This window comes from Phyllobates terribilis, unplaced genomic scaffold (assembly GCF_046119375.1).
Source record: "Phyllobates terribilis strain yellow unplaced genomic scaffold, ASM4611937v1 Scaffold_2__4_contigs__length_985480577, whole genome shotgun sequence".
Lineage (NCBI taxonomy): Eukaryota > Metazoa > Chordata > Amphibia > Anura > Dendrobatidae > Phyllobates > Phyllobates terribilis.
In genome coordinates, this window is record NW_027362762.1 from 401,869,944 (window position 1) to 401,883,288 (window position 13,345).

Consider the following 13,345-nt stretch of genomic DNA (forward strand, 5'->3'; position numbering starts at 1 on the left):
ACGCACATTCAGCTGACGTGTATTGCGACTCAGAGACCCACTGGGTCCCTGCGCGGCAATACACGCAGCCAGCCAATCAGAGGCCAGCAGTTGACATCGGCATGCACGTGATTGGGGGCACATGGCAATGACGTTATGCGCTTCTGTTGCTTGCATGCTGAGCTGCCGGCTTCAGAAGAGGACACTCCGTGTCGCGGGGGAGCGGCTGGGAGGTGAGTATAATTGTTTCTTTTTTTTCAATGTATTAAAGAACACCGGCAGACATATACCAGGATAAGGGACATATATACCAGGATGGCGGATATATATACCAGGATGGGGCCCAGGATGAGGGATATATATACCAGGTTGGGGCCAGGAAAGGGAACATATATACCAGGATGGAGGGCACACACACTCATAAATATAAATAAATAAATATATGTATATATTTATCAGGACGGGGGGTGGGGCCTCAGGCCAAATCTTGCAACTGGGCCCATCAGACTCTAGTTACACCTCTCACTATGGCTGTCAATGTTTCATTTTGGGCAATTTAAAGAGCCATCTGAATACTGGGGCCTAGTGCAGGGTTTGAGTGGGGAGGTGTATGAGCTATATCTTGACTTCAGCAAAGCATTTGACAAAGTATCTCACACCATCCTTATTGAAAAAATGACCAAGTATGCAATGGACCAGGCAACTGTTAGGTGGATTCATAACTGGCTTAGTGATCGGACTCAAAGGGTGGTTGTAAATGGCTTCACATCCAGCTGGATGAATGTCTCAAGTGGGGTACCACAGGGCTCCGTCCTGGGACCTGTATTGTTCAACATCTTTATCAATGATTTAGATGAAGGAATTGAGGGTAAACTGATTAAATTTGCTGATGACACAAAGCTAGGAGGGATAGCTAATACTAGAGAAGAGAGAGAGAGGATTCAAAAAGACCTAAATAAACTGGAGCAGTGGGCAGCAACCAACAGAATGGTTTTTAACAGGGAAAAATGCAAAGTACTACATCTGGGCAATAAAAATGAAAAAAGCATATACAGAATGGGAGGAATAGAGCTAAGCAACAGTACATGTGAAAAAGACTTAGGTATACTAATAGATCATAGACTGAACATGAGTCAACAGTGTGATGTAGCAGCAAAAAAGGCAAATACAATTCTGGGATGTATTAACAGAAGCATACAGTCTAGATCACGTGAAGTCATTATTGGTCTTTACTCCTCTTTGGTCAGACCTCATCTGGAATACTGTGTACAGTTTTGGGCACCACATTTTAAAAAAGACATAGACAAACTGGAGCAAGTTCAGAGAAGAGCGACCAGAATGGTGACCGGTCTGCAAACCATGTCCTATGAGGAACGGTTGCAGGATTTGGGAATGTTTAGCTTGCAAAAAAGAAGACTGAGAGGAGACTTAATAGCTGTCTACAAATATGTCAAGGGCTGTCACATTGTAGAAGGATCATCTTTATTCTCATTTGCACAAGGAAAGACTAGAGGCAATGGGATGAAACTAAATGGGAGGAGACACAGATTAGATATTAGAAAAAACTTTTTGACAGTTAGGGTGATTAATGAGTGGAACAGGCTGCCACGAGAGGTGGTGAGTTCCTCTTCAATGGACGTCTTCAAACAGAGGCTGGACAGACATCTGTCTGAGATGATCTAGTGAATCCTGCTTTGAGCAGGGGGTTGGACCAGATGACCCAGGAGGTCCCCTCCAACTCTACCATTCTATGATTCTATGATTCTATTTTCTCTTGGGTTCCTTTTAAATCCCCATGTCATGCACCATCCAATTAGGCATCAAGGTCCTGATTCATCAAGCAGTTTTGTTGCCAGAATTTGCGTATAAACTGCTTGCAATGTCTCAATTTGTTTTTGATAGAATGAGAAGAAATGGGGTTCCTCTACGCTGCTGATAGGGATCCACAGGGTTAATGGAGATCCACAGGAATAATCCAGTAATTTTTTTACTTCACTTCAAAATGTTGCCTCTTTTTTCAATACATTGGTAAAATTAATGGCGTCCATCAAAACTACAACTCCTCCCGGGAAAAAAGCAATAGGGAAAAAGAAATAACTTATGACTCTTGGAATAAGGGGAATAAAAGACAAAAATGTGGTCGTGGCAGGAAGGGGTTAAAGGGAATCCCTCTGCCACCTCTGATAACATATACGGGACTGCTTCATGCTGACGCCATTACGGACCTGACCGCTAGGGGGCGGCAAGGTCCCTCTGACTGAGACAGCACAGAGCCTGGACCAGATTCTCGGAGCCACCACTGTTTCATCCTCTCTGTGTCACTAGTTCTGCCTGACGTCACGGCTGATTCCTCAGCTCATTGGACGTTCGGCCTCAGCTTCCAGACGTGGCTCCGCCCCCCCAAGCCCCTGACCGCGGCAGACGTCACTGCTGCAGCCGGAGCGCGCTTTGCGTGTACCTCGCTCCCGCGAGAGATTAGAGCAGGCCGGGGTTAAGATGGCGGCGCCCGTGCTGAGAGTGTCTGTGCCGCGGTGGGAGAGCGGGGCCCGCTATGCTGTGTGCGTTCTCGGTATCGTTATATCACTCTATGCTTTCCACGTGGAGAGGGAAAAGGAGCGGGACCCCGGCTACCAGGCCATGTGCGACCTTAACGAGTGGGTGCGCTGCTCCACCGACCTCTCCTCCAGGTACCGGGCACTTTGTGTTCAGGGGTGGCACATGGCGGCGGGTGGGTGAGTGCGGGCAGGGTGTGAGTGGTCCCTGACGCCTGGCACTGGCAGTACGGACACCCCTGAGGAGGTGCTGGGCTCTATCACCGCGGGCTGCGCTGTCAGGTGTCAGCTCTGATGAATGGAAACAAGGCCACGTCGTCAGTGCAGCTGTCCGTGTACGTGGCCAGGTGACACCAATGTGCTGCCACCTCTGTACACCCAGCATGTGAGTGGCATCTGACAGGCGTGGGAAGCCTGAGCATGGTGCCATCATCTGGCACACCCCCTCTGACCTGTGCTGAGGAGTGCTGGAGGTAATCTGTGAGACTGTATATGCCACCTCCGCTGTGAGACTGGCACTAACCATATAGCGGTGGCAGGTCTAGTCCCAGTGTGGCGTTACTAGCCGCTCGTGTTGGCATGAAGCTGTTCCTCTAACACCTGGGTGCCATGTACTGTATGCAGGTACTGGACTATACCACCATAGATTCAGGTTCTTACTTTCCCCTTTCATGTGCGGCCCATTCTGCGTCATTGAGAAGTCGCTCTTATTTTTATGTTTTTGCACTATTAGGTATATATTTTTAGACAGCCCCTATTTGTCAGAGGTAATGCTGTCACTCCTGCTCTGAGCTGACCAGGCGGCTTGCTGGGAATACAGCGGCTGACAGCTACTGCTCTTTATATAGGCTCCTTGCAGCTTCCTAGTTACTCAGGGCTTGGCACCGAGCAGAGGGCAAAGGAATAAGGAGATTTCTAATACGTTCTTGAAAAAGTATAATAGTGTCATTGCTCTAATATGCCAGACTGGCAACCATTTTCTCTCCCTTGCGAACGTTCTCTGTGTTAAACATAGCGGAGAGGAAGATGTAGTGATTGGATCTGAATTACATGGTCACCCATTTTTTAGAATGTACAATGAAATACTAAAATTAAGTGGCCATTTACAGCTTCCTCAGCGATCAACAGGAGTTAAAGGGAATCTGTGAGTAGGATCAACCCTCCTAAGTCGTCTATATGGCATGTAGGTCATAGGAAGGGGAATAAAATGCAATCTGATGTCTTATTCCTCGGAAATCCAGGTTTTTCTCATCAGTAAATGAGCTGTTCAGATCTATGGGCCGGACATAGATCTGCACAAGAATTTGCCTCCAGAGATTATTCCCTTCCGATGACCTACATGTCTATATGGATGGCTTAGGGTTGGTCCTATTGGCAGATTCCCTTTACAGACATCAGACTCCGCAATATCCTAATATGCTGTAATTTTATAAGAAATTAAGGACAATTCAAAGAGAGATTCTCATCTTAAAGGCAGCCTGTCGGAAAAAACATAGTCTAAGGGCAGCTGTCCAAAATATGTATCTCGGGTGACTAGTCTTATTCCGTTACCTGGTAGCTTCCCCCCACCCTCTTGCCCTAGACTGACTGGTCACTCCATGTATGCACACACAAGGAGAGACCTGTCAGTCTACGTGATCGGGGTAGGAAGAAGCTGACAGGGACCAGCCTCTGACTAGTCACCCAATGCATAGTCCCCGGCCAGATTATCAGAGTAGGACCTCTCAAATGCTGCACTGTATCATAATAAAACATGCATGTCTGCAGTAAAAGAATCAGGTTCTGATTCTACAGACAGCATAAATCTATTGTGTGGTTCCTTTTATCACATCTGTCCCGATGGCTAGGAAACAGATCCCAATTGTCCTGTCCGGCCTCAGTTGTATTTAAAAAATTTATATTAATAGAAATTTACATACACTTTCTGAGTGGCTATTGTAGCCCCATATCAAAGAAGCTGTCATTCATAGTGTGTTCTCGTATCTTTCTATCATAGAAAGCTATAACTTTTTTGACAATTTGTGCTACAGTATCTCTTGTGTAGGACTGGCCCTCGAGACAGGCAAGTCTTCTAGTCACTCGTGCTTAATGAGCCTATTACGCCCATTACCCTGTCACTAAGTGCACAAGCCACATTGATGCATGTGTGTCACAGTTGGCCTTCTTTGGACTTATGTGATAGAGATTAGGTGTTAGAGGAACACTCTGGAAGACCCTTCATTTTGGAGATGCTCTGGACCAGTCTTCCAGGCTTTATAATTTGGCCCTTGTTAGCCTCTTAGATCTATTAAAGGATTTTTTTGCACCTGAAATTGTTTTTAAATGCTGCTCACCATGCTGTATGATTTTAGATGTATTCGTAGATTAATGGATTACCGCTTCTCCTCTTCCAATGCTTCCCAGGTCCTCGGTGCTTCCTTTTCCAGCTGGATGGGCATGTAACCACAGCAGCCAATTACAGGCCGGATTGGTGTCCAACATGGCACCGCTGTGCCCCGTGATTGGCTGGAGCAGTCACACATCCGTCCAGCCAGAAGAGAAAAACTTGAGGGGTCACCGGCATTGGTGAAAGAGGAGTCGCAGTATTTGGTAAGGTAAGCATACTTTATTTTACAGTGTGCTGGACAGTTATGAAGGAAAAAAATTAGGGGAATTCTTTTAGAATTGATTACTTGCTGCCTACTAGACCATAGCGTATGTTCACACAGCAGTTGGCACGTGGCAGAAATGTGGGTGCAGTGTGGCTACGTCATGACAGTAGAAGCTGCGGTCGAATGGTCGCACAGTTAATGCACTGCATGGTGATTAAGAGTTCACCACCAATCAAACATTACCATGTTTTTGCTTTTACATGGATTGTATGTAGTTAGAAAAACAAGGCTATTTTCTTCTAGCGTCTCATCTGTCCATGGGTTGTGCGCGGTTTTGCAGCTTGGTTATGTTTTAGAGAATGTGGCTAGGCAGAAATGCCACACGTAACTTGACAGGTGTGCCGCTGTTATTGGAATAGTTTTCATATTATATACCATCCCTTAAACTATGTGCATTTATAGTATTGTCATGCATATCACCACTCCTGGACACTTTCTGAGCAGGGAACGTTAGCACAGCCTTCTTCCTTTATAGGTTTAGCAGAGTCCCAGAGGTTGGACTCATCAAAATATCATAGCATGTCCTTGTAGTCTGCCATAACAATATAAGGAGGGAATATCCCTTTAAAGGGGTTATCCGGTGAGAGGAAGTTCTCACCTATCTACAGTATGATTGGGGTACTTCTGCTCCGTACATTAGTTATTGGGATGCCGAGCGCTGCTCGTAGCTTTTTCTGACTGCCCCATGGAGAATGAATGGTGCAGCGTTCGGGCATCTGACCTGCTGCGCCATTTTATAATGTGGATAAAATTCCTGGTCGTGCTCATCACTGCGGGTCCCAGCAGTGGCACATTTACCGATCACTATTTAACACCTATCCCACGGATACAACTGATCAGCCCCTTTAATACATAACCTTTTTTATTTTTAGCTGCAGTTTCTAAAAATGGTAAATGCTGGTTCTCTGCTGGATAAAAGCTGTCGTTAATTCATGTCAATCCTGCCTTATTGTCGGCTATGAAAGTTATGTGATTGTGCGAGTTCATGAGGCTTTCGTTCCCTGTGAGCTTAGCTGAGTCATATCCACGTGGAGGAGACTTTCAACATCTCTTGGTGTCTAAGTTCAATTTATCTTGTGATTTTTTTTAAGTGCAGTTTAGTTCTCGTCTCACAAGATTGGCAGATCTGGATTTCTATAAAGACTTCCTGCAGTATGCTGGTTCACATAGTGGGGAGAGTCAGATCTGTACAGTAAAGCAAGAGGCTGTGATTGTTGCATGCAAAGCTCTGTCTAATTCTGACATGGACAAGGGCACAAGGTGCTCACTAGTGAATTTCTATATCAGTTTGCACTATTATAACCTGAAGAGCTTCTGTCCTGATAGAGAAACATATTTAATGTCAGATGTTTTCATCAGTCCTTGTCCTGTGAATGGCTAAAATGAACAGGTTAAGTGTTGCAATTGTGCGGCGTAGCCATTAGTAGGGGTCTCTCTGAGAATAAATGAGAAATGGAAATGAAGACCCTTTGTTCTGTGTGTTAGAAATAAGCCATGTAGTAAGTGGAGAATGTAGCCTGATATTGCACAGTTGGAAGTCTGCTGAACCATTCTTTTATGCTGGGCATTGGTTTCTCACATAGTCCCAGCCCAGGCCCATTCATGTCATCAGTGGGGGACACCCACCAAACATTGAGCTGCTGCAGGAGGGATACCCTCTCTGTGCAATAATAAAATTACAGGCTTGTTTTCAGGGCTTTGGTTGATTCTGGAGATTTTTTTTGTGGGCCAAAACACAGGCGTAAATACAAAAGCATGAAGACATGTAGGGCTCTTTCATGCGTCTTTTGGGTATATCACATAAAATTAAGTTGAAACATGTAGAGATGTTATCTTTGTAGCAAGATTTGAGCTAGAATGTGTTCCCTCTACAATTGACAATTATTTTCTCATGTGCCCTTTTTACTTGGTAGTATTAACCTCTTGCCAATTTTTCATTTTTACTTTTTAATTTTCCCTTCTATTCTTCCTAGAACCATAACTTTTTTATTTTTCCATTGATGCCCATATGGGGTTTTGTTTTGAATGTATGATAAAATGAAAGGAGACAATGTATTTTAAATTTTTCCCTATTTTAAGGGGGATGATATAGTGGAAAAAATGCAATTTTATTATTTTTTTTGGGTTGTGTTTTTACAGTGTAAAAGTGACCTGACAGCATTTTCCTGTTCAGTATGATTATGGCCATACCAAACTTTCACAGATTTTTTTTTTATTTAATTGTTGAAAAAAATGTAAAAGTTTATGTAAGTTAGGAAAAAGTGTGTTGCTATTTTTCATATCATTTTTATTTTTCTGTTAATGGATCTGAGTGAGGACTTGTTTTTGCATGGTGAGCTAATGGTTTTATTCATACCAATTTGGGGTACATGCAACATTTTAGTCTCTCTTTATTGCATTTTTGGGGGAGGTGTGATGACAATAAAAATGCAATTCTGGTTTTATTTTTTTCTCTTTATGGTGCTTACCATACAGGTTAATTCATTTTATATTTTGATCGACTGGTCTTTTACTGACAATGTAATGTGAAATGTTCTTTTTTACCATAATATTATATAACTTTTTATTTTTCTTCTGTACTTTTAAAAAACTTGGTGGGCATCTGCAACCACTTTATTTAAAGGCTGCTGTCAGAGATTTAAATGGTTAACAGCAGCAATCAACGCTCCGGCCACTGCTGTTAGACCCATATACAGACTGTGATATAGCCGTCATGAGATGTATGTGGACAGAGGTGAGCTCCTGAGCCCCGTCCACACACTGTCACCTCCCACAAACGCGTACAGTGCAGTTTTCATATTACATTATGGGGTAACTATTGTCTTACACCTGTCACCTGGTTATCTGCAAAACTTCCACCCTTTTAACAGGAGATTGTCTTTAGGGGATTATTTAGATATGTTATTCCCTTGTGACAGGGCAATAACGCTATTAGGGCTCTTCATCATCTTTGTTTTCTGTCCTGCAGATACGGTCGAGGATTTGGTCTATTGGGGTCCATATTTGGAAAGGATAGTATAATGAATCAGCCAAACAGTGTCTTTGGGCTTATATTTTATTCCCTACAGCTGCTGCTGGGTGAGTACTTTTATCGTGTAACTTTCTCTTAACCCTTTGTGTAGCTGGCATGGACAAGGGATTGCTATTTTGAGAAATGAGAAGCCTCAACAAAGAGTAGTTTATAGTTGGACCATTACGAAGTACCAGGAGTCAGATTACGTGTGAACTGACATTTATCATGTTGATGGAGCTTTTGTCATTGTTCAAGATGAAGTGCACTAAAGATCCACCATATGTCCTGCCCTGGGGTGTAGATGGCCAACATGCGTCACTGGGTGAAATGTTCCTGCATTTATTGAAGTGCCTTTTCAGAACTTCCCATATAACCTGCATCTCCTCATGAAGACTCCATGGTATGGAATAGTTGTATCCTGATCTGGAAGTTTGTGTATTGGGCTTGGTGTTGGAGAAGAGCAGAACCATCTCTTCACAGAAAGACTACTTCAGCTGCCGGGATCTTGCACTTCTGTAAAGCATTCTGCAGTTTCACCAATTTCCCATTTGAATACCTAACTAATTGTGCTCCCTTATGTCCCTGCTGTCTTTTTGTTGGTTCCTAATTATCATCAGGCACACAGAAACACTTGGTGACATCTACTTAGCTGCACCTTTCATTTCAGTGAGCTGAATCTTCTCCGGGCTGTTGTCCACAAGTCTACTCCATGCTACCCCGCAGTAAGCTGGGGTTTGTGCTTTGCTCATAATGTTTGCTGCTGCCTTAAACGAATGTCAGTCAAAACCACTGATCATTTGATGTGTATTAGGCTTGTTTCACATGTCGGACATTCACCACTGCCCGAGTACAGACCACGACGTTCAGACAGTCTGTGGTTTATTGCCCCGAACTCAAGAGCTCATCTGTGCTTATGAAGCTGTTCAGGATACCTACCTGCTCCCTGTCCACACGTTGCAGTCCATGCTCCAACTGCGAATGTCTGACTTGTAGAATCGGCCTGAGATGTATAGCTGATCTTCGATTTGCATATACTTGATTTTTTTCCCTCAAGGGAGATAGGCTGCCACCAGAGCAGTATAGCAAAGGCTTATTCCCCTCTATTATGAATACATGCTCAGACAAACTGTGTAAGCGGGAATATGTGGGGAGAGAGATATTGGCTGAGCAAGTGCAGGGCCGAAAGCTTTTGAAGTGTATAGCCATGGTTTTTTCTGCATCTCCTGAGCTATACAAATAAAGTTGTTGTGGCCAAAAATACTTATAGGAGTTCTGGGCAATGCATCATGGTACATGTGAAGTGGGTGATGGAAATTCAATTATTGCCAATGAAAATGAATATAACAGGTGGCGTTGGAGAAATTGGGCTTGGTGAGCACTTGTGTATACAATGTCTCACTTATTTGGGCAAGTCTTAAACTGCTGGTTGGTAGAGAGATTTTTTTTAAAAAACAAAAAAAAATTTATATCCACATGGACATATTCCATGGAATCACATGGTATATGGACTTTATGATCGGCTCTTGTGAGCTCCCTATTATTCACAGTAGACTCCTTATTCTGGACTGCTGGCCTGTTCTGCAATCACTCATAGCTCTTGGATATGGCGTTTTTAGAACTGCTGTACTGCAGGGACTTGTTCACACAGTCAGGATTTTAGGCACAGATTCTGTACATGATTCTGACTGAATATTTTGATGTGCGGCTAGTAATGCAAGTGAGTGGGCTATTTTATATTCCATTAACTTGATACAGCCAAAATCCACATGAAATAATACACTGCAGATTAAGATCCATATCCTGTTCATTATTATTGCTGTTGCAACTGTTCTGCATGTGGATTTTCAGGCCAATCCGCTGCGTGATTTTAGTTTCGTCAATAGATTTCTGCTGCAGGTCTTTTAGATAAATAAAAAATCCACTTGCCGTGTGAACACTCGTGGCCAAGTCTAAACACTTCTGCCACATAACAAGGTATGTACTATAATGGAGAATATGGTACCGTACAATTAAATGAAACGTGGCACATGCAAATGTTTGACATCACCCCTCTAAGGCCATGTTCACACTAGGTGTTTTTTCAGCATTTTTCTGATGCATTTTTAATGCAAATTTTCAGCTGCGTTTTACAGTACCAGCAAAGTCTGAGATTTCAGAAATCTCATGCTCACATTGGTTTTTGTGTCATCAGTATTTTGTGCTTTGCATGTTTTTTTGCACAATAGAGCATGTCGCTTTCAGCTTTTTTTCAACATTTTTCACACATTAAAAGTAATGGGTGGTGAAAAAACGCCTAGTGTGAACATAGCTATGAGGTTTTGCTGCGTTTTTAGTGAAAAAAAGCAAGTACAGCAGTATGTGAAGCTCATTAATTTTTGTGATTATTTTTTTTATCATCTTGTCTTGGTCACCTGAGATGGCAGGTTGGATTAGGACAGTTTAATTAAATTAGTTGTGTAGAAGTGTAAACATGGGCTGAGCTAGGTGTGAGATTGAACAATACCTGTGGCCCACGGAGGTGCGAAATTGAACAACCCTTGAGCAGCTCAATGGCAGACCATAATGTGAAAATAAATAGTGTCCTACAAACTCAATGCACTGCCAGTGTCTTAGGTAAACTATTCCTGAACAATTCGCTGTTACATTTGAAGTTCGGGTTAATATGGTTTCACATATGTCTTGCATTGGTTACCTGTGTTCATGCTTCTGTGGTGGAAGCAAAGCTGAACTTTGGGATCCGGAAAAACGCAGCTTCTTTCCTGCCAAGAGATCAGGTTTTGCTGCAGAAAAAAAACTCTTAGTGTGAACACACCCTAAGATGGAGGTCTCGGCCTCCTAACGATTCTTCTTTCATGATTTCCCAATGTTCTTTGCAGAAAGATTCTATTAAAAAAAAGAATTCTCAAAAAGAGGTGACATGTCTCTTTCTGTCGTCATGGTGACACATTGTCCAGCTACGTGAAATGAATGCATTAACCCATGAAGGCTAATTTAGGGGTCCGAAATCTATGCATCTCTGGCTGCGACAAGCGAATGGTGAAATCTAGATCTCGATTATGGCACATTTATTACTAAGATAAACCAGGTTTATCTATAAATTGCCTCCTTTTTAGTTCATTTGGCTGCCATGAGCTTGACTAGAGCCTGATCTTTGGGGCACAAAGTAAAATCCTGTCATTGTGAAATAACAGTATCACTTCCAGATGTCCTTACCCTGAATAGGACATTGTATTCCTGCTATAATGTCAGTGATATTATAGAGGTCTGAGGTAAACAATAGGCAATCTGCCCCACAGCGGTGGCCATATTGGATCAACATGTAGTATAAGTTCTGCCAACAAGAGAAACTCCCAGTGGTTAGCACTGTTCATTTGCTGCGTTGCAGTCCTGAGCTCAAATCCCACCAAGGACAAGGAGTTTTTATGTTCTCCCTGTGTTTGTGTGGGTTTCCTCCCACACTCCAAAGACATCCTGACAGGGAATGTAAATTGTGAGTCCCAATGGGGACAATGATTTCTGTAAAACCCCATGGAATTTGTCACTATATAAGCGAGTAAAATAAATGAAAGGCTATTTGCTTGGCTACTGTATAAACACCTGGTCTCTGCTCTTCTAGGCTACTGATGACCACATATTCTCCACGTCTCCTGTATAGATGACCGCTATTGCATTTTTGAGCTGCCGATATTTTTAAGGTTTGGCCAACACTTGGTTTGTCACCGGCTTTAGGAACTATATCTAAAGTTTCAAAGAAAAATTACAGTATATCAGAGCAGTGTCTAATCTCTTTAAAATATTCGTTTTTTTTTTTTTAACGTCACCTTGTAGTTCCATGTTGACCTGTATCTTTTCTCTTCCAGGTATGACAGTAAGTGCGGTAGCGGCACTAGTGTTAATGAGCAGCTCTATAGTGTCGGTTGTAGGATCCCTCTATCTAGCGTACGTCCTGTACTTTGTGCTGAAGAACTTCTGTGTTATCTGCATCACCACCTATTTGCTGAACTTCATTCTCCTGATCATCAACTACAAACGACTAGTTTACTTGAATGAAGCCTGGAGGCAACTGCAGGATAAACAAGAATGAGAGGCCTCACGAACTCTGACTGGCGTCTGAAGGACACTGCTTCCTTAAAGTTTATTTTGCAGTACACTTCTATTGGTTGGGGGACAGACCATTTCCAAGAACAATCTTAACCAATTTTTTTTTTTTTTTTACTTTTGACTGAAAGGGCCCTGGATGTGTATGTTTGCAATGGCACCTCCCACTTGAAATGGCTGGATGAAGGAGCAATGCTGATAAAAAGAAAAAGTGGCAAGCTTTAACTGTACTTACCAAGGTGTTCTGTTGAATGGCACATTCTCTATTCTTGGCGACATTTTCCCTCCTTTGTGCCTCCCTCTCTTTATATATGTATGTGTCTCAATCCTTCAATGCGGGTATTTTTTTATTGTGGCTGATTGGTTAAGATGTGTATTTTGTTGCTACCATTGGTATAGTAGGTTGCCATGTACCCTTTGGTTGCCACTGACATTTTATGAATTTTCCGAGAACAATATTAGCAGAATTGTCCATTTCTTTCTATGCATATTGAGTAGAATTAATACAAGCTCCTGCTCATTGCCGCCAACAGCCCCTCGGAGAAGTTTGCTGTGTGTGAAAGCCATTTAAGGGTGCATTGAGGGTAGCATTTTGCACTAGCTTCAGACTGATGCTGAATTCCAGCATTCACCAACTGCAGAGCCGACGAAAGACTTTAGAAATGGCTGTGGACCTCTGGTCAGCTTGAATGATTGCATCAGCCCAGTCAACCAAGGTGCAAGGTTTCATGTGCAGTGGTAACGTGTGAAGGTTGACCTTTATGACTTTGAGAGTTAGCATTGATAGGTAGTAATGGAATATTCCTTTAAAAACCAGGACCAAGAAAGTAGTTGTGCTCCACTTTTACATGTATGTCTGGAAGTTGTGGAGCACCTTTCATCCCCCCCATATAAAGCTGCTTATGAAACCTCCGTATTTACTGGCACCTCCAAAAAATCTTGCATTGCTCCCTATTCTTTGGGAGCTTCTAATGTTTCTGTATCTCATCCCCGCACACTGGAGATAGCTTATGTCTTGTATTCTTGCGCCATTTTTTTATTCTATCAGAAAC

General features: G+C 42.8%; 1 protein-coding gene across 1 annotated transcript; it reads left to right on the top strand.

Moving 5' to 3' along the window:
• Window positions 1–2,395: 2,395 nt before the first annotated feature.
• VKORC1L1 (vitamin K epoxide reductase complex subunit 1 like 1) lies at window positions 2,396–12,754 on the top strand. The gene is made up of 3 exons (XM_073664944.1): window positions 2,396–2,666; window positions 8,151–8,260; window positions 12,056–12,754. Exons 1-3 carry the CDS (start codon window positions 2,476–2,478, stop codon window positions 12,277–12,279), a joined length of 525 nt encoding a protein of 174 aa, XP_073521045.1. The 5' UTR covers window positions 2,396–2,475; the 3' UTR covers window positions 12,280–12,754.
• Window positions 12,755–13,345: the final 591 nt, after the last annotated feature.

Coding starts and splice junctions, on each gene's coding strand:
- VKORC1L1 (XM_073664944.1), top strand. CDS start 2,476: ATGGCGGCGCCCGTGCTGAGAGTGTCTGTGCCGCGGTGGGAGAGCGGG. Junction 2,667..8,150: donor TCCACCGACCTCTCCTCCAG/GTACCGGGCACT, acceptor TCTGTCCTGCAG/ATACGGTCGAGGATTTGGTC. Junction 8,261..12,055: donor TTCCCTACAGCTGCTGCTGG/GTGAGTACTTTT, acceptor TTTCTCTTCCAG/GTATGACAGTAAGTGCGGTA.